Raw genomic sequence first — 24,790 nt, 5'->3', positions numbered from 1 at the left:
AGATTTTTAAGGCCAAGCAGTCTGGCTTTAGAGCTCTTGCTTCTTCCTGCAAATAACGCTACAGCGTATTTATTTATATTTAATTATGTAAACTTATAAATATATGTAAGTTTATATATATATTTATAAGTTTATATATTATATATTTATATATATTTATAAGTTCCCTTCCACTGCCTAGAAAGCTGGACCAAAGCATACACCCTTTAACGCCAACATCTCTGGACAAATAACGGGAGGGTCCTATTAGCCTTCCCACCTATCCCTAGCCTTTCTACAGCACCCACATAGGCCTTGGAGGAACTTGTTCACTTCATGAGTAAAGTAATAGGCTAGTTACCTAAGGTTAACTCACTATCCCAACTTGAGAAGAACAGGAGAATGTCAGAAGCCAAGGGAGCCCAACTTCTCTCTTGTGAAAACCAACCATTATTTTCAGAAACTCGTGAAATATGTATACAAAATATGTATATTATTGCCTCAGCCAAGAATGAGGCTTTTGTATGAATGGTCCTGGAGAAGGGAAGGAGAGGAGGGGAGAAGCCAGGCAGGGCCTCCTGGAAGATAATAGAGCCTGGGGAGCTCTGGGAAACCTGCATAATTTGGGGCAAATGATTTTACCTTGCAGTGTCTGTTTTCTCATCTGTAAAATGGGTTTAATAATAGGACCTACTCTCATAGTGTTGTGAGGCATAAATACCCTCACAGAGTTGTTACCTAGTATCATCATCCTGGATTCCTCTTTCTCTAATCCCATCATTAAGTCCTGTTTTCTCAACATGGAACATGTATCTGTATCTCTCCATTTCTACTACCACCATATTCAAGTCATCATCCTTTCTCATCTGGACAAATGTATTGCCTCCTGCTTCCATTCTTGCCCGTTTTCCTTGCAGAAACCAGTGAACTTTCTTTACAAACAGACATGCAAACAAATCATGTCACTGTCTTGCTTTACAAATCCTCTAAAAGGGACTTCCCTGGTGGCGCAGTGGTTAAGAATCCGCCTGCCAATGCAGCAGACACGGGTTCGATCCCTGGTCTGGGAAGATCCCACATGCCGCGGAGCAACTAAGCCCGTTTGTCACAACTACTGAGCCTGCACTCTGGAGCCCGCGAGCCACAACTACTGAGCCCACGTGCCACAACTACTGAAGCCCGTGAGCCTAGAGCCTGTGCTCCGCAACAAGAGAAGCCACTGCAATGAGAAGCCCACGCACCACAACGAAGAGTAGCCCCCACTCGCCGCAACTAGAGAAAGCCCGCGCGCAGCAACAGACCCAACGCGGCCAAAAAAAAAAAAAACAAAAAACAAAAACACACCTCTAATAGCTTCACAATGCTCTTATGTGAAAATGTAAACTCCTTACCATGGCCCACAAGGCCCCAAATGATCTGGCCTCTGTCAACCACTCCAAGCCCTTGCCCCTTCTGCTTCACTTATGCTTCAGCCACACCGATCTCCTTGATGTTCCTTGAACACATCTCAGGGGTTTTGCACTGGCTGACCCCTCTACCCGAAATGTTCTTCCCCAGATCATCACATGGCTGGTTCCTTCTCATCAATCAGATCTGGGTTCATGTGTGCCCCAATCTTCCTCATCTCCCCAGTAGGAAGGAGTCTTTGGTCTGATATCGTTGTCAAAAAGTGTTTCTTCAAAGGCTGCAGCTCTTCCGGAAACACCTAGACTGTAAGATCCACGAGGGAAAGGAAGACTGTGGCTTTATTATTCACGGCTACATTTTCAATTCCTAGAATAGTACCTGGCACATAACAGACCCTCAGTAAGCATCTGTGAAAAATTTCCCCACCTTGTAGCAGTCCTTCCTCCACATGGAACAATGCTTAGATTAGAATGCCCAGCTCTTAGGTCTTCCCCCAACTGGTGCCTTCTCATCTTTCAGGTTATCAGGCTCAACTGTCACCTCCTCAAAGAGGCCAATTCTGACCACCCTGTGTACAGTGGCTAACCTTCCACCCCCTTTACACTGTTTTAATTCCTTCATAGCACATATCACTATCTGATTTCTTTTGTTTATATATCTTCCCTCCATCAGAATATAATAAGACCCAAGAGCTCTAAGACCTTGACTGTTTCATTCACTGCTGTATCTCCTGTACCCCGAAAAGTGCTTTCATAAATTCTTTAATTGCTGGAGACGTTTGAGATGTGCACACTCTACACTGCTGTTCTGTTACTTGCCCTCAACCAGACTCTATTCAACAAATTTACCCTAAAACAAACAAAACAAAACTCTACTCACAGTAATCTACTTAACCTTCTTCTAAAGCTCTGAGCCCTAGAAACCCAAAGCTGAGGTAAGGAACTGAACATGAGTACTCCTGGATTCCACTACCCCAAGGCTATAACCAAACCAGGCCAGTTATCTCATTCCTGTTTCTCCCAGTGAGATCCCAAAGGAAAGTCTGGTGGGGTCAGACCAGCCATAAACTCTCTCTGGATCCAAATGACTACATAGAGAAGAGAATGATTGGGGCTGGGGAACAGTGAAGAGAGGGACTACCATCAATCCTCAGAAAGGTCATGGGATGGAATCACAGTCCTATCCGATTTAGCAAGCAAGAGAGTCTCTAAGAGTGCCGCTCACCTAAACATGTCTCAAAGGATCTTCTGTCACCATTTCACACTTATTCAGAGAGGAAACTGTTTTCAAACTGGGGCTCTCAGGAAAGAGTTCTCTTTCCAGTGAGTCTGCTAAGAAGGTAGGGTTTAAGCCTACAGTTGCTGAGGGTCATCTTTGTCGTCACAAAGCAGAAACCAGTTGAGGATGAAGCTAAGTCAGTGGAGAAATGGGGAGAGATTACTAGGAAGAATGAACTCCTGGATGCAGGTAGGTCTAGAGCCATCCTAGTTCTGGACTTTTCAGTAACATGAGCCAATTAATTCTCTTTATTTTTATTAAACCAGTTTGAGCTAACGTACTGTCACCTATATCTTAGTGTCTTGGTTGATATGAACTTTTTTTTTTTTTTTTGGCTAAAACTGAGCACTTATATACAGGGCATTGTTCTAAATACTTTATACATATTAACTTATTTAATCCTTATAATAGTTCTATGAAGTAAGATATTATTATTACCTTCATTTTTCAACTCTGGAAACTAAGGACCAGAGACGTTCAATAACTTGTCCTAGGTCACAAAACAGGGGGTAAGCAATGATGTGGGATGCAAATCCTGTCTGGCCCCAGAGTCTGCGTACTTGATCACTACACTACAATGCCCCACTGCACCCAACCCTATCTGAACAGAAAATCCAACTCTCTGACCCCAGACACTATCATCCTGGGACGGACAGAGCCCGGGACCTTCTATTTGTGCCACCTGTCCTCAATTTCATCCTTTGTAAAATGAGGATAATCACAGTTTACCTACCTCAGAGAGTTCTTGTGAATATGAGATGAGACAATATATGTGAAGCACTTAAAACAGTGACTGGCAGATAATAATTACTCAATCAACAGTGGTCATTAACATCATTACTCTGTGGGTCACTAAAGTGCAACTGGCAAATACAATGCAGATGGAAGAGATCTGTTTTCTTTCACCTCTGTCCTTTAGGTGAAGAGAAGAGATGCCACGGGTTAGAGATGAAGAGTCTTTCTTGTCTTTCACCCACTGCATAAGCTGCTTCCTCTGCCTGAAGGCCACTCATCCTTGTCCCAACTCTTGTGGAACAGCACCCAGAACAAATACCACCTCTTCTATGAAGTCTTTCCAGATAGAGGGTGCCTTCTCTCACTGCCAAATTTCCACAGTATATAATTTGTACCTCACGTTCTGCCCCGTGTACCTGCCCAACCTCTCTACTGTACTATGAGCTTGCTGAAGGCCGGCCCCAGTATTTACCTCATGATCTGTTTATTCTTCTCAAACTTAGAGAGAAACAAAAACCCTTGGAGAAAGTTGAGAGCCCTGTGGAGGCCCCAGACCTACAAAGGCTGAGGAGGGCTGAGAAGCCAACTAGGATGGGGTGAGGCAGATCCCCAGGAACAGGACGCGGGGAAGCTAAGAATCAGGAAACAGCACAAAGAGAAGTTCCAGGTGAGAGAAGGTGGGGAAGGCAGCCTCTCCTAGGAGGAGTGGCAAAAGGAGCTGGGTAGAGAGAATAAAAGAGGTGAGAGGACAGGAGGGGGTGGATAAGGTGTGTTGAACCTGAATGGGGAGTGAAAGTAAGGAACTCAGAGATTTCTGACCAAATGCAGGAAGGGCTGCCCATGAGCCAATGATTCCGAATAACTTACAGAGGGAAGGATCCCAGCTTGTGGGATTCAGAGAAGAACACGTTACATCCTGGTACTTTCCACGCTCCCAGTCCAGTGAGGGTGAGTGGACAAGTACATGAAAAACTACAAGGAAGAAGATGAGCGGTGCTCTAAGAAGTACAATGGAAGGCTCTGGGCAGTAAGACACAGAGAATGAAAAGACTGGAAGGTGCCTTAAGGCAAGGGTGCCTCTGTGGAGAACAGATGAGGAATAGATAAGGAGAAGAGATGGATGTGTGTTCAAGAGGGGAGCAACTTGAAGCAGAAGCACAGAAAGGGGGTGGTATGGAGGGGTGGAGGGGAAGCCAGAAGGAGAAAATGCTGAGGGAGATCTGAAAGGGAACCATTCAAAGGCGGAATATGAAGTAATTGCTCAGAGGGTGGGGTAACCTTGTGGAGAAGCCAGAAACCTTTCAAAGAGGGTAAGGAATCTTCTGGAGGGTAGGTACTTCACAAAGGGGACTCCCAGGAAAATGGGGGTGGGCGGTAGGGCACAGAGGCATAGGCTGAGATATCTTTCAGGGGGACTTTCTGTGGGGAAAGGGAAATCCTCTTAGAGGGCAGTGGTTCTCAAACCTGGGCATGCATCAGCATCACCAGGAAGGTGCCTAAAAGCAGCTGGGCCCTACTCCTAGGTTTTCTGATTCAGCAGGTCTGGGTTGGGACCTAAGAATTTGCATTCTAACAAGTTCCCAGGTGATGCTGATGTTGCTGGTCCAGGGACAACACTTTTTTTTTTTTTTGCGGTACGCGGGCCTCTCACTGTTGTGGCCTCTCCCACTGCGGAGCACAGGCTCCGGACGCGCAGGCTCAGCAGTCACGGCTCACGGGTCCAGCCGCTTCGCGGCATGTGGGATCTTCCCGGACCAGGGCACGAACCCGTGTCCCCTGCATCGGCAGGCGGACTCTCTACCACTGCGCTATGAGGGAAGCCCCAGGGACAACACTTTGAGAGCCACTACTATAGGGGGAGGCATTCTTTTGTGAGGAGGCCCTCACAGTGGAAAAAGGAAGGAGAAGGCTTCAGAGAGGAAAACTGGGGGAGTCTTCAAGGAGAGTCTAAGGAGGGTGGGAATTCCCTGGCGGTTCAGTGGTTAGGACTCCATGCGCTCAATGCCGAGGGCCTGGGTTCAATCTCTGGTCAGGGAACTCAAATCCCACAAGCATTGCAGCGTGGCCAAAAAAATAAAAACCTTACGAAAAAAAAAAGAGTCTAAGGAAGGTGTTAAGGGTCTCTCCATCTCTCTGAAGGGGAGATCTAAAGGGAGAAGGGGGTCTATGAAGATTGAACCTAAGAAAAATGGTCTGAGAGAAAGATCTCTGAGGGTTGGGATTTCAAGAGGTGAGGGTATCTCTTGAGGATCTGCTTAATAAAAGGGGACATAGAGGCTCTTGAGAGGGGGAGTCTGTAGGATGCTGGGGGCCTATGGTGGGACAATGGGGGAAGGAGGCTCAGATCTGAGAAGGATCTCTAAGTTGATTGCAGAGGAAAGAGAATGGAGGAGATGAGAGGGTGTAAATGGGGGTTCTAAAAGGGGTATATCTGATAGGGCCCCGAATAAGGTTTCTTGGGGACGTCAGAGGGAGAACCTGAGAGAGAGTGTTCTGAGGAAGTCTTACGAAGTGCTGGAGTTGTTGATGCACAGCAAGTTTGGAGAAAATTCTCTAAAGGGAGTCTGTGGAGGTGTGGTCTTCTGTGAGAGATCTTAGATTTACTGGAGCAGGATGACAGAGGTCTTTTTAGGAACAGCTCTCAAAGAGCTCAGATGAGAAATCTCTAAGTAAAGGTCTCAAGAGAATGTACGGGGAAGGTGGGTCTTGGGGTGGGGGAATATGGGAACCTCAGAGTAGAGGGTTTTTCAAAAAAAATTCTGGGGCTTTCTAAGAAAAGGAGCCGGTTGGTGCTGGGGGTCTTCTACAGATGGTTCTGGAGGGTTTGAGGGAAGCTGTGAGGGTGAGTTCAGGGAGGGAATTATCTAGGAAAAGTCTCTTAGTAAGGCAGGAGGTCTCTAAGTGCTGATTCAAGGGTCTATGTGCTGGAAGGGTCTCTGGGAGGGATTTCAAGGGCGTATCTCAGAGGGCTCAAGGAGGTGGCTGGGGTCTCTGTGAAGACAGGAGGAGGTCTTGAAAAGCTGCATCTCAGAGGGGTCGTGAAGAAAGAGAGGGTCTTAGGGTTTACAGGGGTTGTGAGGAGGAAAGTTCATCTGAAAGTAGGTCTAGAAGGAGAGATTTTGAAAGGGGGATTCGATGAGCAATTCTAGAAAATATCAGAGAGAAACTATGAGGAAACGTTTTGGAATCCTGAGGAAGCAATTTCTGGAACATTTTGTGTGGGTTACTAGGAGATTTGGGATACATAAAAAGGGTTTTGGAAGAGACTTGTGGAATGTGGAAGAAGAGTTCTCCAGAGATTTCAGGGAAGCTCTGGAGATTTTTGGGATAAGTGAGGAGGGTCTCGGGGGAAGATTTCTGGGGTATCTGAGGGTGATCTCTAGGGCATTTCAGGGTGGTGAGATTTGAGAAACATGAGGAGGTCTTTGGGAGAGATTTTTGGGACCCGTGGGAGGGGCCAAATGGATGACTTTTGGGATATGTCAAGGGGGAGTGTATATGGGAGATGGATTGGCGGCGGCGGGCGGGGGGCGCTCCAAGTGAGTTTTGAGGATCCGAGGCCATTTCAGAGAGTCTCTGAGGAAGATTTTCAGGGGACATCAGGGGCATTCTGGAGGATTCCAAGGGGAGGGGCTCTGAGATTTGGGGGCTATGAGTGGAAAATCTCCAAGGCGATTTCTGGTATGGGGGTAGGTGGGAGGGAAAATTCTTGGGATGTGTGAGAAGTCTGGGGGAGACTGTTGGGATGTGCGAAGTAGGTCGCTGGGGGAGATTTCTGGAATGTACAGGGTCTGGAGAGGATTTCGGGGAATCTCTGATCTGAAGGAGATTTTTAGGGCTTACGAGGGAGGTTCCTGGAGAAGATATCTGACACATATCGTTGGAATATGAGGAGTGGCCCCGGGAGAATATTTCTGGACGGACGAGGAGGTTCGGGGATCTGGGACCAGACGGGGGTTCTCTGAGGAAGATTTTTGGGGCGTAGGACGGGGTCTGGAGCAGACGTGGAAATATCAGGGGTGGCCTCTCGGGAAGCCTTTCGCACCGCGGGAGGGTACAGAGGGCTTCGGGCGGATTCGGGGGGTCTGTGGGCGTGCCCTCCAGGGAGGTGTCCGAGGTACACCTTGGGGGGTCACGAGATAGGCTGCTGCCGGGCCCCCCGGCCACCCGGAGGGGCGAGAATTTCGGAGAGAAGCTCGAGAAGCGGCCTGTGAGGGCGACTCGGGGGATGGGTGTGGGAGATTCTCTCGAGGGTCGGGACCCCGGAGGCCCGCGCTCCGCGCCTGCCGCCTCCCGGGGTCCCTGAGGGGGCGGGGCCGCCCGCGGCCTGGGGCGCCCCGAGGTGAGCCCCGCGCGCTCTGACCCGCCGCCGCCCCGCGTCCGCTCGACCCTGCCCACCACTCACCGCCTCGGCCTCCGCCGCCGCCGCCGCCGCCGCCCGGGCCTCCTCAGGCCTCCGCCACTGCCGTCGCCCCCTCTCCGGCCCGCGAGCTCCCCTCCCTCCTCCCGCACCGACCACCGCCGCCGCCACCGCCGCCGTCGCGCTGCGTCATCGCGCCGTGCGTCACCGCCCCTGGCCCCGCCCCGACGGGACTGCCGCGCGCCGGCATTAGCTGACGCCGCGGAGAGGAACGGTGCGCCCGCCAACGGGCTGCGAGGGCAGCCCAAAGGGCGGGAGGTGTGCGCGGAGAAAGGCGGGGTCCCAGCGGAGAAGGGGCCGCGGGGGTTGAACGAGGCCCATGAGGCCCGCCCCCCGCTCAGTGGGATTGGCCTGCTGCGCGGCTGACGAGCAGTCGGCCCGGCGGGCGGGGAAGGGGCGGGGCGCGCGCGGTGTTGCCACGGGCAACGGGCCCTGCGGAGCTCGGCGGAGCCTGGGATTGGGCCTCCCGGCCTGCAGGGGGCAGTCTCGCGCGCGTCTACCTCAGCGGCCTCGAGCTAAGTCACAATTCCTGATTCTGGCGTTCAAGGCCCGGCTGTGCGCCCCGCCTGCACGCTCCGCGCTAGGCCTGGGCCCCGCCACTACCTCACTACCTGGTTGCGAGTAACCGCTCCGGCTGCTGGAGTCTCAGCTTTCCCACCGCAACCGTCTCTGAGCCTGTTGCTTCTTCTCTCAGATAGGAATTGAAAGAGAGGAAGCATTTAAAAGCACTGGGCAGGGCTTCCCTGGTGGCGCAGTGGTTAAGAATCCGCCTGCCAATGCAGGGGGTAATGGTTCGAGCCCTGGTCCGGGAGCAGCTAAGCCCGTGTCCGGGAGCAGCTAAGCCTGTGTGCCACAACTACTGAGCCTGTGCTCTAGAGCCCACGTGCCACAACTACTGAGCCCGCGTGCTACAACTACTGAAGCCCGCGCTCCTAGAGCCTGTGCTGCACAACAAGAGAAGCCACCGCAGTGAGAAGCCCGCGCACTGCAACGGAAGACCCAATGCAGGCAAAAATAAATAAATAAAAATTTAAAAAATTGTCGATAAAGCGCTGGGCGCAAAGCCTTCAATAAGTGGGAGTTGTTGCTCTGACTGTTGTAACCTATTCATTCCGCACACTGTCCTGGATGATCAGCGTGAACTAAGCGGGGCGCTCACTCAGAAGGCTGTCAGGTGACAGAGGCGTGGTTGTTAGAGGAACCCAAAGAAAGGCAGTCGGAGTGGAACATAGAGTTCACCGCGGCCAAAAGTTTGGCCACTTGAGAGAGTTTGGATTTGTACCGAGGACGCTGAGGAGCCATGGAAGGGCTTCAGGCCAAGGCGAGTCAGTGGGGGTTTGCAAAGATGTCTCTGGCTTTTATATGGAAGATGGATTGGAGGAAATAGAACTGGAGCTGAGGGTCCAGGGAGGCAGCTGGGGTAGGAGAGGGGTGTTTGCACCAGGGTGGGACTGTGGGGAGGGGAGGAGGAGTGGGTGGCAGGGCTGGATGCCCAGGAGGCCCGGGGAACCTCCTCTGGGACTGAGTGGCCGCAGGGGGGTAGGGAGGGAAAAGTCCAAGACGAGGCCCTCTGGCTAGAAGGTTGGGGGGATTGGGGGCTTCCCTGAGAAGGAGACCCAGAGGAGAAGCAGGTTAGGAAGATGCTGAGCCCAGTGTGTGCCACCCAGCATGAGGATTTAGGTGGCTCCACACCCCTGGGTCTGGGGCTTAAGAGAAAAATTGGGGCTGGAAACCAAGATCTGAGGATGATCAAAGATGGTAATTGAAGCTGTGGGAGTTAGTGACCTAGCCTGCGGAGGGTATGAAGGATGAATGGAGACAAGGACTGGACAGAACCTTGAGAAGAGGAGACGTATAAGGTTTGAGCAAAAGAATGGACACTCTCAACAAAGATTGAGAAGGAACAGCCACAGAGAGAGGAGGAAGAAAACCAGGAAAACATGGCATCTCAGACGCTGTGAGGAAAGGCCATTTTATTTATTGTTATTAAAAAAATTTTTTTTAGTTAAAATTTTTATTTATTTTTGGCTGCGTTGGGTCTTCGTTGCTGCTCGCGGGCTTTCTCTAGTTGTGGCGAGCGCGGGCTACTCTTCGTTGCAGGGCGCGGATTTCTCATTGCAGTGGCTTCTCTTGTCGCGGAGCACGGGCTCTAGGCGCTCAGGCTTCAGTAGTTGTGGCACAAGGGCTCAGTAGTTGTGGCTTGCGGGCTCTAGAGCGCAGGCTCAGTAGTTGTGGTGCACGAGCTTAGTTGCTTCGCAGCATGTGGGAATTTTCCCAGACCAGGGCTCGAACCCGTGTTCCCTGCGTTGTCAGGTGGATTCTTAACCACTGCGCCACCAGGAAAGCCTGGAAAGGCCATTTTAAAACAGAGTGGGGGGTGGATATCACAAACCCTAAGCATTACCCCCTCCATTTAAGCAACAACTTTCACACCATATAGAATGGTTGTGCTCTAAGGATGCTGGTTCATTTATTCATTCAATAAGATTTCTTGAGTACCTAAAATGTGCCAGGCACTACTCGAAGTGCTAAAAATTCAGCAATGAACGAGGCAGGCAAAAAGCCCTCTCTTCATGAGGCTTACCTTCTAGTTGGGGGGACAGAAACAAATAAATACTTACAATGTAACTTGGTAATAAGTTCTATGGAGAAAAAGCAAGCTAAGGGGATTGAGAGATGGGGTTGGCACTGTTTTAGATGGGGAAAAGCACCTTTGATCAGGTGACATTTGAACAGAAATCTGAAGGAGTGAAGGGGTGAACCATGAAGGAAGGAGGGTTCCAGAAAGAGGAGCCAGCAAGTGCAAAAGCCCAGTGACAGGATCATTCACAGAACCAAAAAGGGGCTAGTGTGGGTGGAGAGGAGTGAGCAAAGAGGAGAGTATTGAAAGACAAGGTCCAAGAGGTAATGGAGGAGGGGTCGTGGCAGATGATTTAGAGTTTTTAGGGCCACTATAAGGACTTTTGCTTTCACCCAAATAATAGTGGAGCCATGAGAGGGTTTTTGAGAGGGCAGGCATGTCATCTGGCTTGGGTTTTTTTTGTTTTGTTTTGTTTTGTTTTTTTTGGCCACGCTGCGCAGCATGCGGGATCTTAGTTCCCCTGACCAGGGATCGAACCTGTGACCCCGCAGTGGAAGCACAGAGTCCTAACCACTGGACAGCCAGGGAATTCCTGGCTTGGGTTGTTTTAGGATGTCTCTGACAGTCCTATGAAGAACAGAGTGTTGAGAGGGGGGCAGGAGCAGAGAAACAGTGAGGAGGCTGCTGTGAGATTTCAGGCAGAAGAATATGGGCTGTGGAGGGGAGCAGTGGACCAGTTCTGGTTATATTTTGAAGTTCAGAGCTGACAATTTCTGAGGTACATTGTCAGAGGAAACAGACGGGTCAAGGATGACTCTAAGACATGCAGATGGATATGTCACACTGGCAGTTGGATATAAGCGCCTAGAGTTCAGGGAGAGGCCCAGCTGGAGAAATAATTAAGGTATTACCCCTTTGAAAACCAAGAAACTGATGCTATCAGGAAGACAGGAAGATGGATGGAAAAGAGAAGGGGACCGAGGACTGACCCCTGGGACACCTGACTGTTAAAAGGAGGCTGACATATGATCCTGCAATCGCACTCCTAAGCACATATCTAGAGAAAACTATAATTCGAGAAGATACATGCACTGCAGTGTCCCTTGCAGCACTATTTACAATAGCCAAGGCATGGAGACAACCTAAATGTCCATCGACAAATGAATGGATGGACCTAGAGATTATCATACTAAGTCAGAAAGAGAAAGACAAATACCATATGTTATCACTTATATGAGGAATCTAAAATGTGACACAAATGAACTTATCTATGAAGCAGAAACAGACTCGCAGACATAGAGAACAGACTTGTGGTTGGAGGGGTGTGGGAGAGGGATGGATTGGGAGTTTGGGGTTAGCAGATGCAAACTATTATACATAGAATGGATAAACAACAAGTTCCTACTGTATAGCGCAGGGAACTATATTCAATATCCTGTGATAACCAAAATGGAAAAGAATATGTAAAAAAAGTATGTACGTGTATAACGGAATCACTTTGCTGTACAGCAGAAATTAACACAACATTGTAAATCAACTATACTTTAATAAAATTTAAAAATAAAAAGGTCTGGGGCTTCCCTGGTGACGCAGTGGTTGAGAGTCCACCTGCCGATGCAGGGGACACGGGTTCGTGCCCCAGTCCGGGAGGATCCCACATGCCGCGGAGCGGCTGGGCCCGTGAGCCATGGCTGCTGAGCCTGCGCGTCCGGAGCCTGTGCTCCGCAGTGGGAGAGGCCACAACAGTGAGAGGCCCGTGTAGCGCAAAAAAAAAAAAAAAAAAAAAAAGAAGGTCTGAGCAGGCACAGCCTGAAGAGCCAGAGGAAAACCAGGCCAGGGTGGTATCCTGGAAGCCAAGTGAAGAAAGTGTTTTGGGCATGGGGAGTGATGGATGGTGTCAGATGCAGCTGACAGGGCACAGCAGATGAAGACTGAGAATTGACCATTAGGTCCAGCACCACAGATGTCCTTGGTGGCCCTGACAAGGGTATGTCATTGGAGAGAGACAGGAGTGAGTCTGCTGGAAGAGAGTTGAAGAGTGAATTGGGAGGAGAAATTGGAGGCAGTGAGTGTGGACAGTTCTTTCAAGAAGTCTTGCTGAAAAGGGAAGGAAATGAATGGGCAATGGCTGGACGGGAGACAGGGTTTTTAGTTTTTTAGATGGAAGACATAACACGGCATGTACGCTGAGGGGAAAGATCCAGTAGAGGTGAAGACATTGATGATGCAGGGAGGAGAGCAGCTGCAGCAGTGCCCTTGAGGAGGTGAGAGAGGGTGGGATCTGCCCACTGCTATGGAGGGAAGTCGGTACAGTGGGCCAGACATCATGGGGCTGGATCCTTTAACAATTCCCTATTGTTTGCTTATATTTTCTCCCGGAAATGCACAGGTTTCTGATCAATTACTTCCCTTTTATTTCTCCTTTATATGACAATTAGGACATTATATTGATTTGGGGGAGAACTTATGTGTATATGTTGCATTATCTAGGAATTTCATTTCAGGATGGGAACTGGGGGGGGCAATACAAAATGCTCTTAATAAAAAAGGAGGTATTGGACTGATAGGATGGAACACCATTGTTGTAGTGCCATTATAAGGCCCATGAGGTTGAATAATTGCAGGAAAAAATTCACCATTACTTGGGTGCTGTGGAATCTTCTCTCTATTCTCCATTTCCCCATCAACCTACTAAGTGGCAGTTTGACCAGCAAACATCTCTAAGTTCCCCCTTTCAGCTCTGGAATTAAAATATTACAGATTGGGGGGGGGGAATCCAGGAAGGCTTCCTGGAGGAGGGTCTAAAGAGCTCATTATTCCATTATCAAAAAATCTACAGATAATAAATGCTAGAGAGGGTGTGGAGAAAAGGGAACCCTCCTACACTGCTGGTGGGACTGTAAATTGGTACAACCATTATGGAGAACAGTATGGAGGTTCCTTAAAAAACTAAATATAGAACTACCATATGATCCAGCAATCCCTGCACATATATCCGAAGAAAAATATAATTCAAAAAGATACATGCACCCCAGGGACTTCTCTGGTGGTGCAGTGGTTAAGAATCCGCTTGCCAATGCAAGGGACACAGGTTCGAGCCCTGGTCTGGGAAGATCCCACATGCTGCAGAGCAACTAAGACCGTGCGCCACAACTACTGAGCCTGCTCTCTAGAGCCTGTGAGCCACAACTACTGAGCCCACGTGCCTAGAGCCTGTGCTCTGCAACAAGAGAAGCCACCGCAGTGAGAAGCCCATGCACTGCAACGAAGAGTAACCCCCACTCGCTGCAACTACAGAAAGCCCGTGCACAGCAATGAAGACCCAATGCAGCCTAAAATAAATAAATTTATTTTAAAAAAAGATACATGCACCCCAATGTTCATTGCAGCACTATTTACAATAGCCAAGTCATTGAAGCAACCTAATGTCCATTGACAGATGAGTAGGTAAAGAAGATGTGGTACATAGATACAATGGAATATTACTCAGCCATAAAAAAGAACAAAATAATGTCATTTGCAGTAACATGGATGGACCTAGAGATTGTCATACTGAGTGAAGTAAGTCAGACAGAGAAAGACAAATATATATCACTTATAGGTGGAATCTAAAAAAATGGTACAAATGACCTTATTTACAAAACAGAAATAGAGTCACAGTTGTAGAAAACAAACTTATGGTTACCAGTGAGGAAAAGGAGGGGAAGGGATAAACTGGGAAATTGGGATTGACATATATACACTACTATACATAAAATAGATAAGTAATAAGGATCTACTGTAAAGCACAGGGAACTCTATTCAGTACTCTGTAATGACCTATACGGGAAAAGAATCTAAAAAAGAGTGGATATATGTATATGTATAACTGATTCACTTTGCTATACCCCTGAAACTAACACAACATTGTAAATCAACTATACTCCAATAAAAATTTTAAAAAAAGAAAGCTCATCATTACCTACTGTGTATTGAGTGTGTCCACCATGCTGGGAGATATGTGAAACTATTTTATCCTCATAACAATCCTGAATCAGAGGCGTGAAGTTACTTAGCTAGGGCTACAGAGTAAGGCAGCATTCGAACCCGGTCTGGGTGACTGCAAAGCCTGGGAGGTCCCAGCAGATGAGGGGAAGGAAAGAGGGGGAGGAGTCATCTGTGACAGTTGTCCCAGAATGGGCATAAACAGGATGTGGTGTTAGATGAAACCTTTCCCCTACCCCACACCCTGCCCCCTGTAGCCCTGGTCTCCACCCCTAGAGGACAGCGGAACCCAGGAAAGAAGAGGCCTGTGGACAGAAAAGTCATGGTTGGGGCCAGGGTCGTATGGAAAGGGCTAGGGGCTGGAGTGGGGCTGGGGCTAGGAGGACGCCAGGGTGAAGGTCAGGCTGTGGAAGGGAGGTCAAGGCTGGGGGAAGAGAGACTGTGGTTCCGGGTTTAGCCCCAGGCAAGCAAATCCCTGGGCCACCCTGGGCGTTGCCCAAGGGCACCTGCTGAGAGGACTCGAGTCCAGCCACTGCTCTGCAAGGGGCAGCATCTGCCCTGAGGGAAAGGAGCCTTTTCCTAATGTTCACAAAGGCAATCTATGGGCTATTGGGTCTTCTTCTTCATTAGTAGATGGAGAAACTGAGGTTTGGGCAAGGGAGCAGGGCTGAGGCCAGGCGACTCAGCTCTTGCTGGGCTCCTCTGACAGTCTGACTCCCTGGTGGTGTGCGAGGTGGACCCAGAGCTAAAGGAAAAGCTGAGGAAATTTCGCTTCCGAAAAGAGACGGACAATGCGGCCATAATAAGTGAGTGTCATCTTCCCTCCTGGAAGGATGGGGTATGGGGACAAGAGTGGGGGAAGATGGGAGGGGCCTCTAACCCCCATGTGCCCTCCCTCCTCAGTGAAGGTGGACAAAGACCGGCAGATGGTGGTGCTGGAGGAAGAATTTCAGGTGAGGGGATCGGGGGATGGGACCTCCAAGAAGGGCAGGGTGGGACTGGGAGACCCAAGCGACTGTGACTGATGCTAAGAGCCTGGCACTGGGGGCCAGAAAGACCCGGAGGTCAAGTCCCAACTTAGCTGTGACCCTAGGCGAGAGACTTCACCTGTATGGGTCTCTCTTTCCTCATCTGTGAAATGGTGATAGCAGTCCCTACCTCTTAGGGTTGTCTGTGGATTCAATCATTTAATCCTTGTAGTGAGTTTAGAAGAAAAGTGTCTTAACACCTCTGGGCTTCAGTTTGCTCATCTGTAAAATGGGGATAACAATAAGACCCACCCCTCTGGGATTTGGGAGAGGTCAATGAGTTAATCCATGTGTATTTCTTGGACTAGTGCCTTGGCACACAGTAAGTGTTCATTTAATGGCAGTCTTTTTTTTTTCTCTCCCCTCATCCCCAGAATATTTCTCCAGAAGAACTAAAAATGGAGTTGCCAGAGAGACAGCCCAGGTATCCTGGGGGAAGGAACGGGAAGGTTAGGCCATGGGGAGAGGGGTGATGATAGGGATACAGACTGAGGGACTGCTTGGGTTCCAGTCCTATTCATGGGCTCGGGATCTATGTCTTTGAAGTCAAATGTTCCTGTCCTAGGACTTTTTGGTTTGTTTACCAAAATTTTATTGCAGAATTTTACACGAATAGTCATATGTAATGTTAGAGTTTGCTTTTTTTTTTTTTTGCTTTTTTTTTGGTCTCAACATTGCACTTGCTTCTTTAAAAAAAAAGTTAAAATTTCCTTATTTTTCAATACTTGGGAATACTTTGAGTAGCAAAGGATTTATTTGACCTTTAATGATTGGGGAGAATCCTGTGTGAAGCCAGAGGAGACTGGTGCTTTTGTGTGTGGAGGAGCTTTTTGACACTTCTGTGAAAACTGGTCTCTTTAGATTTTTCATCTCGACTGGGGTGAATTTTGGGTGCCCTACAACTCTGAGCCTCAATCCCAGGCTCTAGATCTCAGCCAGGACCAGCATCCTGGGCGTCTGACAAGTGCAGTCACACAGGGCCCTGTACCCAGAAGGGAGCCTTGAATGCAGGGCTTGATGCTCTACGACTGCCTGCTGTCTTGAAATTCTTTATAGTTATATCTTTGAATCCGTGTTTTGTGTGAAGTGTGATGGAACAATGGAGCATGTGCTGGGGGCTTGGAGCCTCCCTCAGCTCATATCTCCAGCCTGGATGGGTTCTCAGCTACCCATTCCCCGCATTGCCCAGCAATGGCTGCTGCCCTCTGTCCCAGGCAGGGGACCTGATTACAGATCCAGGGAGTGTCAGGGTCAGGGTCGGCACTCACCCCCTGCATGACAAGTTCCAGGGTGTACCTTTAAGCATTTCCACTCCCTCTGTGAGTGTCCCCACGCCCAAGACAGCGTGATTTTAAATAGGAAATTTTAAAAGATCAACCTGGAGAGAGACTGCAGAAGAAAGGAAAAAAGCCTTTCTCCTGTGTTTATAACAAGGGGTCCTGCATTTTCATTTTGCACCGGGCTTGGGAAATTATGTAGCTGGCTCTAGTCTCAGCCCCTGATTCTAGTCCTCTGTATAGTAAAACACAGTGGTTGAGCACTTATACTCTACCAGCCAACTTCCTGGGTTCAAATCTATCCATAGAAACTTGGGCAAGTGACTGCACCTATCTGGGCCTCAATTTTCCCATCTGTAGTATGGGGATAATAATAGTACTTACATCATAGGGTTGTTGTGAATCAAATAAGCACTTATTTATTTATTTATTTTGGCCACACCACTTGGCATGTGAGATCTTAGTTCCCTGACCAGGGATGGAACCCGCACCCCTGCAGTGGAAGGGCAGAGTCTTAACCACTGGACCACAAGGGAAGTCCCTAAGCCATTTTTTCTTAAAAAAATTTTTTATTGAGATATATTTGACATATTATACTAGTTTCAGGTGTACAACATAATGATTTGATATTTGTATATACTGTATTACAAACTGTTCACCACCATAATTTAGTTAACATCTGTCATCATACATAGTTTAAAAAAATTTTCTTTCTTACGATGAGGACTTTTAATATCTACTCTTTTAGCAACTTTCAAATATACAATACCGCACTGTTAACTATACTTACCATGCTGTATGTCACATCCCTAGGACTTATTTAAAATAAATAATGGGAAATAAAATAACTGGAAATTTGTACGTTTTGACTCCCTTCACCCATTTCGCCCACCTCCACCTTCGGCAACCACTAATCTGTTCTCTATATTTATGAACCTGGTGGCTTGTTTCTTTGTTTTTATTTTTAAAATTCCACATATAAGTGAGATCATAAGACATTTATCCTTCTCTGACTTATTTCACTTAGCGTAATGCCCTCAACATCCATCCATGTTGCATATGGCAAGATTTCATTCATTTTTTTGGCTGAATAGTATTCCATTATGTGTGTGTGTGTGTGTGTGTGTGTGTGTATGTGTGTATACTGCATCTTCTTTATCCATTCATCCATCAATGGACACTTAGGTTTTTTCCATATCTTGGCTATTATAAATAATGCTGCAATAAACATGGGGGTGCACATATCTTTTCGAATTACTGTTTTCATTTTCTTTGATAAATACCTAGCAGTGGAATTGCTGGATCACATGGTAGTTCTATTTAGCATTTACTATTATTATTATTATTTTAATTATTAAAAAGACTTTTTGAAATTATTATAGATTCACAGAGAGTTGCAAATAGAATACCCTTATCCAGTTTCCCCCAATGGTTACATCTTACCTAACTATAGTGCAGTATCAAAACTGGGAAACTGACATTTATACACTGTATGTATAGGTCTATGTTATCTTTTTTAAAAAATTTAATTAATTAATTAATTTTAATACAGCAGGTTCTTATTAGTTATCCATTTTTATTATTATTTAATAAATCATTTATTGTGTTTGAGGCCAGTACCCTGCGTCTCAGTTGTTAACCCTAGGTTCTCAGACTCAGTCAAGATTTCAAGGTTGTGGTCTCAGGTAATGGGCACTGGGCCTGGGCTCCAGGCCAAGTCCTGAGTTTGGATTCCCTCTTGCTGCTGTAGGTTCGTGGTCTACAGCTACAAGTACACGCACGCCGATGGCCGAGTGTCCTACCCCTTGTGTTTCATCTTCTCCAGCCCTGTGGGTAAGACACAGCTCTACGCATCCTGAGAAAGTGGTCTTAGATTCTGTGTGAGGGTGTGTAAGCGTGTGTGTTTGAGTGCAAGTGTGTGTGCATGCCTGTGGCTGGTGACTGTGTGACTGTGTGCATGTGTGTAGGTGCCTGTGTGAGAGTGTGGTGTGTGTGATGTGAGTCCTGAGAGGGCATTGGGTGGAGGTGGAGGCACAGAGCCCCCATCCTCCTTAGTCCTGAGGCGTATAAGCAAACTCACTTCTTCCTTTTACCTAGAAACCCCTGTCTGGCCCCAAACCATCTCCAGGGACCCTAAAATAACTTCAAGCCCCCAAACAAACCTGGAGACTCTGACTATAGCCTCCAGGGACCTCTTTAGAACAGTTCCTGGGACTCTTAGAAAACTCCAGGGTCTGCAGGACATTACTAGGGCCTTAGAGAACACTCTGGCATTCCCCAGTTATGCTTCTTCCTTCTCTTTTCCACACAGGCTGCAAGCCTGAACAACAGATGATGTACGCAGGAAGCAAGAACAGGCTGGTGCAGACGGCAGAGCTCACAAAGGTCTGGGCCTGGGGCTGAGGCTCCCGAGTGTGAGAGGGAGAGTCTGGACTCCTGGTCTGAGGCAGGAGGGGGCTGGGGATCTGGGTTCCTGGGTCTGAAGGAGGAGGGGGTCAGGGCCCTCACTGTTTTTGGTTCCTGAGTGCATTATAATACTGAGCCCTCTCTCTGCCCAGGTGTTTGAAATCCGCACCACTGATGACCTCACAGAGGCCTGGCTCCAGGAGAAGTTGTCTTTCTTTCGCTGACCTCTGGGCGGGGGACCTGAACTCAGGCCCCCTAGGACCTGAACATCTGAGACCTTAAAGAAATTAAAATGCAAGAACTCAGAGACCCTCAGTTCTGGCTCAGTTTCTGTTCCTCACTGTGGGCCAAAGGTGGCAGTCCTGCAGTACCAGCCTTTGGCCAGTAGAGGGCAGGCAGATCCAGTGGATGCCTGCTGAGGCCTGGGAGTAAAGGAGGATACAGTACCTGTTCCTCTGAAAGAAAGGGAGGGGCCTGCAGGATTTCCTAGGGAGAAATGAGGGAGGCCTGGTCTCCTAGAGGGATTGGGGGGACATCTGAATCTGTGGAGGGGCCACTCCCAAGGGGGACAAGGACACCTGTGTCCCTGAGAGTAAAGAAGGCAGAGTGCCTGTCTCCCCACCTCTCACCTTCCCACCCTAGCAGGCATTAGCTTGTACCTATGCTAATTTTCTCAGTGAGCCCCCAGGCAGGAAGATTTTAAAGGCAGAAAAGTTGTTGAAGTTGCTATAAAAGTGAAATATAACAGCTTCAGGGGCTGGGGAGTTGCTGGGGGTGGGTGGTTTGTGCAGTTGGGTAGGCCTGAGGGCCCAGGTCTGGGGAAGATTAAGAGGATCCAGGACTCTCAGTGGACCCCGGAGGAGTATGAGGTTGAGGAGGCAGGAAAGGGACACTGCCTGCCCCTGTCTGGAGATTCTTCTTTCTTTCTCTGTCATCTCTGGGTATTTGACTCTCTCAGGCTTTCTGTTTCTGAGGGACATTCACTGAGCACCCACAGTGTACCAGGCTCTGAGGATTCTGAGATGGGCAGGTCTTCACAGAGTTAAATCACTGTCTCTCTCTGCTTCTCCTCCAGGTCTCTGATTGTTCCTCTCTGTGTCCCTAGATTCAGGGACCTGGGAACTCCCTCCTCCCACCCTTTTCCAGGTTCCCAGTTGAGAGGTGGCTGTTGCCATGGTAACAATGACAGAGTGACCTTGGGCCCTGGCTGCCCCTCCCCCGGCCCTGTCATTCCTGGGAGCCCAGCTCCAACCCTTCCCCTTCCTTCCCAGCCTTAACATGCCCTGTCCTCATCACCCCACTCTGTCCCATCCCTTGCCCCTTGTCCCCAGTCAGGACAAGCCCTTTCCATGAGGGATTCAGGATAGAATCGCTCTACACTGGACTGTAGAGAGATCCCCACTGCCCTCAGTTTTCTGGGGGGAGAGGGTTGGGTTGAGCGCCTCTCCTCTCTTTCACCCATTCTGGTGCCCCTATCCCATTTCTCTTGCTAGGGATGTCTCTACACATCCCTCTGCACAGCCTCAGTTCCTGAAGGCTAGAGATAGGAGATAGGACGTGTCACTCAATGAAGAGGTCAGCAACTCCTGCTCTGCAGGGATCAGAGAAGCAGAAGGACTTGTCCAAGGTCATGAACTTACATGATCAAATGGGTAATAATAGCAATTCTTTGATTGAGGGCTTCCTATGTGCCAGGTACTTCTATAAGCACTTTACAGGTATTAATTAATTTAATTCCTACAGTAACCCGTGAAGAAGGTACCAGTATTATCCCCAGTTTACAAATGAAGAAACTGAGGCACAGAAGTCAAAAACAGTTGCTCAAAGCCACACAGCTAGTGATCTGTACAGTTAGAACTTTAACCCAAAGCTATCCTGTGGTCCACGGCCACTCCCTCTCTTAGGCAGGGGATTCAGGGAACCCGCTCCTCTTCCTCTACCTCCTCTTTCTCCTTCCACTACCCCCCACACCACAGTTGAACTGTCTGCCTCCAGGTTCATGATTGCAAACGATCCAATCAGAAAGAGGCATGTGCAAGGACTTGCCCAATCAGGAGCAAGGAATTTGGAAAGCAGGGACCAATCAGAGAGGGTGACTCTGAGGGGCAGTCCAATGCAGAGTAGGTTTGAGTAGAGGGCTTGTGGAGGGACCAATCAAAGAGGTCAGAACAGAATACCGCTGTACAATGCAAAGTGGGCTCAATGGGGCGTTGCTTTTGGTTTGGGGCCAGGCCTTTGAGGGGCGGTACAAACTGGGAGCCACCTCCTCTCTTTCCGCCAACCTCCCCTCTAAGTTCCCACAGATCCAGGCTCCATAGGCTTTTCCTGGGGCACTTCTCCCTGCTAACCTTGAATGTGAGCAGGGCTTATGTTGAACAGGTGAAGACTGGACGTTAGGTCGGAGCTGAGGATGGGGTACCCAAGCTAGGCCTGAAGGGCCAGTGCCTAGGCTGAAAGCTTGATGCTTTTGGAGTGGAGCCTAAGGTGGAGGGGTGGGGCTTAGGTGGGGGCAGGGCCCAGACTGAAGAAGTATGAATGTTATAAATTTTAGGGTGGTGACTAAGGTAAAGGGGTGGGGCTTGGGCTGTGAGGGTGGGACCTAGGCTTGAGGGGTGTTATTTAAAATATTTATTTATTTATTTATTTTTGGCTGCCTCGGGTCTTAGTTGCGGCATGCGGGATCTTTCCTTGTGGGGGGTGGTGCGTGGGCTTCTCTCTAGTTGTGGCTCGTGGGCTCTGGCCGCGTGGGCTCTGTAGTTGTGGCATGAGGGCTCTGTAGTTGTGGTCTGCGGGCTCCAGAGTGCGTGGGCTCTGTAGTTGTGGCACATGCACTCTCTAGTTGTGGCGTGTGGGCTTAGTTGCCCCACAGCATGTGAGATCTTAGTTCCCCAACCAGGGATAGAACCCGTGTCCCGGGCATTGGAAGGGGGATTCTTAACCACTGGACCACCAGAGATATCCCGAGGGGTGTTGTTTATTTAGGTCAGATAGGGCAGGGATTTTGCTGTGGGGTGGGCCCTTAGAGACAGAAGGTGGAGCCTATGCTTGGGGGCAGGGCCTAAGTTGCTGAAGAACTAGATTGGATCTCTATTAGCTGGTCTAGGTCAGGAATTAGGGCCCCAGGGAATTAATCACACTATCAGCTTCCACCTGTTGCCCTGTTTTTCAGGCCATCTCACATTCCCTGACCTCATGGGGCATTCCCCTGCCTCTGGGGTATATCTCTCCCCTTGCAGGGACCCCAGGCTGGGAGATCCTGTTTATTCCTGAATGTGGGCTCTCCAGTGAGTCTGCAGCAGATCTAGCTTCCAGACCCTCTCCTAAGAGGCGTTCAAGAACACATGTTTACCGAGCACCTACTGGGTGCCAATTACTACTCTGGACACTGGAGAAAATTGGTGCCCATGCCACCTCCCTCAGGTGGCTTACGTTCCAATGACTAGACAATAAGCAATAAACAAGTAAACAATAAATAGGTAAACAAACAAGCAAACAAGAGTATTAGCAAGAGTGATTGGGCTATGAAGGAAATAAAATGAGGTGATGGGATGATAGAAATGGTGGGACCCATCTGAGTTTTTTCTTTTATTGCTGCCTCTTTAGTCTCTAGAAGAGTCTTCTGTTTTTTTCCCCACCAACATTTATCATGAAGCATTTCAAACATACAGCAAAGTTGAAATAATTTTACAGTGAACACCCATATATCCATCACCTAGATTCTACCATTAACTTTTTTTTTTTTTTTTTGGCTGCGCCATGTGCCATGTGGGATCTTAGTTCCCTGACCAGGGATTGAACCTGTGCCCCCTGCATTGGAAGCTTGGAGTCTTAACCACTGGACCGGCAGGGAATTCCCTACCATTAATGTTTTGACCGTACTTGCTTTATCACATAGCCATCCATCTATCCATCCATTAATCCATTTTTATTTTTAAAGTATTTCAAAGTAATCTGCAGACATCAGGAGAATTGGTGGTGGTGGGGATGTAAATTGGTCATGGGAAAGAGATCTCTGAAGAGATTACATTTGAATTAAGAATTGAATGAAAAGATGGGATCAGCCATGGAAGGGGAAAACAGTGCAAAGGCCAAGGGACTGGAATGAGGTGGTATGTTGGAGGAAGAGAAAATTCATTATTGAGGCTGAAAGACAAGCATGGTGAGGGATGATGTCAAGAGGTGGGCAGGAGCCAGAGCTTACAGGGCCAGATATGCTCTGTGAGTGAGGCTGTCTCTGCCTGGGCTCAGGTTCTTTGTTTCTCCATCTCTGTATACCTTTGTCTCTCTTATTATTAACTTCTCACCGCCCCGCCCCCTTCCACTGCCATCCATTCCAGGCCTGCCCTCACCTTCTTTCCCCTTTGCCTCCACCTTGTTCTGACATTTACCATCTGTGTGACCTTAGGCAAGTGACTAAACCTCTCTGTGGCTCAGTTTTCTTCATCTGTGAAATGGGGATAATAATGCGACTTCCTTATCTGGCTGCTATGAAGAGTGAATGGAGTCATATATGTGAAGCCCTTAGATCCACTCCTGGTACATAGTAGTGTTGGACACGTGTCCCCTTTTGCTGTTGCTGTTATTATTCTCCCACATCTGTCCTCCCAGCCCTGGTCCTCCACATCCTGGCAGGGAGCACCAAATACCAGGGTGAGAGGTGGGGATGGTGCCTGGGTGGTGGTGGTAATGGTGGTGGTGATGATGAAATCTAAAGACTAGGGGGTGGGAGGTGGGATTGTGAGTGTCCCCAGGGGGATCTAATGGTTGTGCGTCGTTCACTAGAGCTTCACTAGAGGGAGGTTCACTAGAGGGAAGCTCTGCAGAGATGCCCTTGATCTGGGGGGCAGGGCAAGCTCCATGTGATGATGTGGCTAGGAAGAATTTAGGGAAGGGGTTTAGGGGAAGACCTTGGAATCCAAATGGGATTCAAAATGGGAGGGATTTGGGCCACCAGGAAGCTGGGGAATTGCAATAAGACAGATTTTGAGGGGAGGACTTGCTGCGTTTAGGGGCCAGTGAATATCTCAAAAAGAGGTGGAAAGTGGCCTGAGATACTCAGTGGGAGAAGGGCTGGGGGTCAGCTATTTGATAGGAGTTGGGCAAAGGGGTCTGAACAAGGAAGGAACAAGGCATTCTGTACTCCACAGAAGTCACAGGGAGGGGGAAAGGTCTTCAGGGTTCAAGAGAGGGAATAGGAATGGGGAGGAGGCTGGGTCCTCAGGAGGGCAGCACGGTGGAGAGGGTGATCAAGAATCTGGAGCAAATTGGGCATTCTGTAAACCAAGGGGTGCCTTGGAGGGGAGGATGATCTGGGATCTAATGGGGGTAATCAGGAACGTTTAGGGTCATGGGGGTAAGAGACATATTTGAGCCTCCTAGATGTTAGACGTGGTCTGGAGTTCCTATTGGGGGGCAGGGAATGGTTTGAGGTCAAGAGGTTAGAAGGACATAGAGGGTCCCCAGGAAGGAGTGGGATATGGTTTGTGGTCCTGAGTGGCTGTAGAACATGGTTTGGGTCCCCAAAGGGAGTAAGGCGCGATCTGGGGTCTCCCTGGATGTTGACATATGGTCTGAATCCTCTCTGGATGTTGGGGTGTGATCTGGGGTCCACCTGAATGTTGGAGTATGACTTAAGGTCCCTGATGGGGGTGCTGTGGATCCCCTTGGATGTTGGGATGTGATCTGGGGTCCCCTT

At 48.7% G+C, this 24,790-nt stretch overlaps 2 protein-coding genes across 8 annotated transcripts in view; one reads left to right on the top strand and one right to left on the bottom strand.

Annotated features, from left to right (window-relative positions):
• Positions 1-7,910, bottom strand: part of SAMD4B (sterile alpha motif domain containing 4B) — a 37,501-nt gene extending 29,591 nt beyond the window's left edge. For 2 of the 6 annotated variants that reach the window (XM_082606823.1, XM_082606821.1), the window contains exons 1-2: positions 7,805-7,902; positions 1,371-1,689 (exon numbers count right to left, since the gene is read on the bottom strand). The gene's annotated coding sequence lies outside the window, so the exon portion shown is untranslated. Of the gene's footprint in view, positions 1-1,370; positions 1,690-2,610; positions 2,920-7,804 lie in introns of those variants that run through there. The other 4 variants (XM_082606820.1, XM_082606825.1, XM_082606822.1 and 1 more) reach the window with 3 other exon arrangements.
• Positions 7,911-14,568: 6,658 nt separating this feature from the next.
• Positions 14,569-19,410, top strand: GMFG (glia maturation factor gamma). Of its 2 annotated transcripts, none has more exons than XM_082606828.1 (7): positions 14,569-14,709; positions 15,094-15,190; positions 15,288-15,337; positions 15,787-15,836; positions 18,440-18,522; positions 19,001-19,074; positions 19,248-19,410. In XM_082606828.1, the coding sequence occupies exons 1-7, from the start codon at positions 14,707-14,709 to the stop codon at positions 19,317-19,319; spliced, it is 429 nt and encodes a 142-aa protein (XP_082462954.1). In that variant the 5' UTR covers positions 14,569-14,706; the 3' UTR covers positions 19,320-19,410. The 2 variants fall into 2 exon arrangements, with proteins under 2 accessions (XP_082462954.1, XP_082462955.1); XM_082606829.1 differs by having other exon boundaries at positions 14,626-14,709; positions 15,015-15,190.
• Positions 19,411-24,790: the final 5,380 nt, after the last annotated feature.

Source organism: Mesoplodon mirus, assembly GCF_964341445.2.
Source record: "Mesoplodon mirus genome assembly, chromosome: 19".
NCBI classification, from domain to species: Eukaryota; Metazoa; Chordata; class Mammalia; order Artiodactyla; family Ziphiidae; genus Mesoplodon; species Mesoplodon mirus.
Note: the sequence above shows the minus strand (reverse complement) of the source record. Positions and strands in the feature narration are given on the sequence as shown.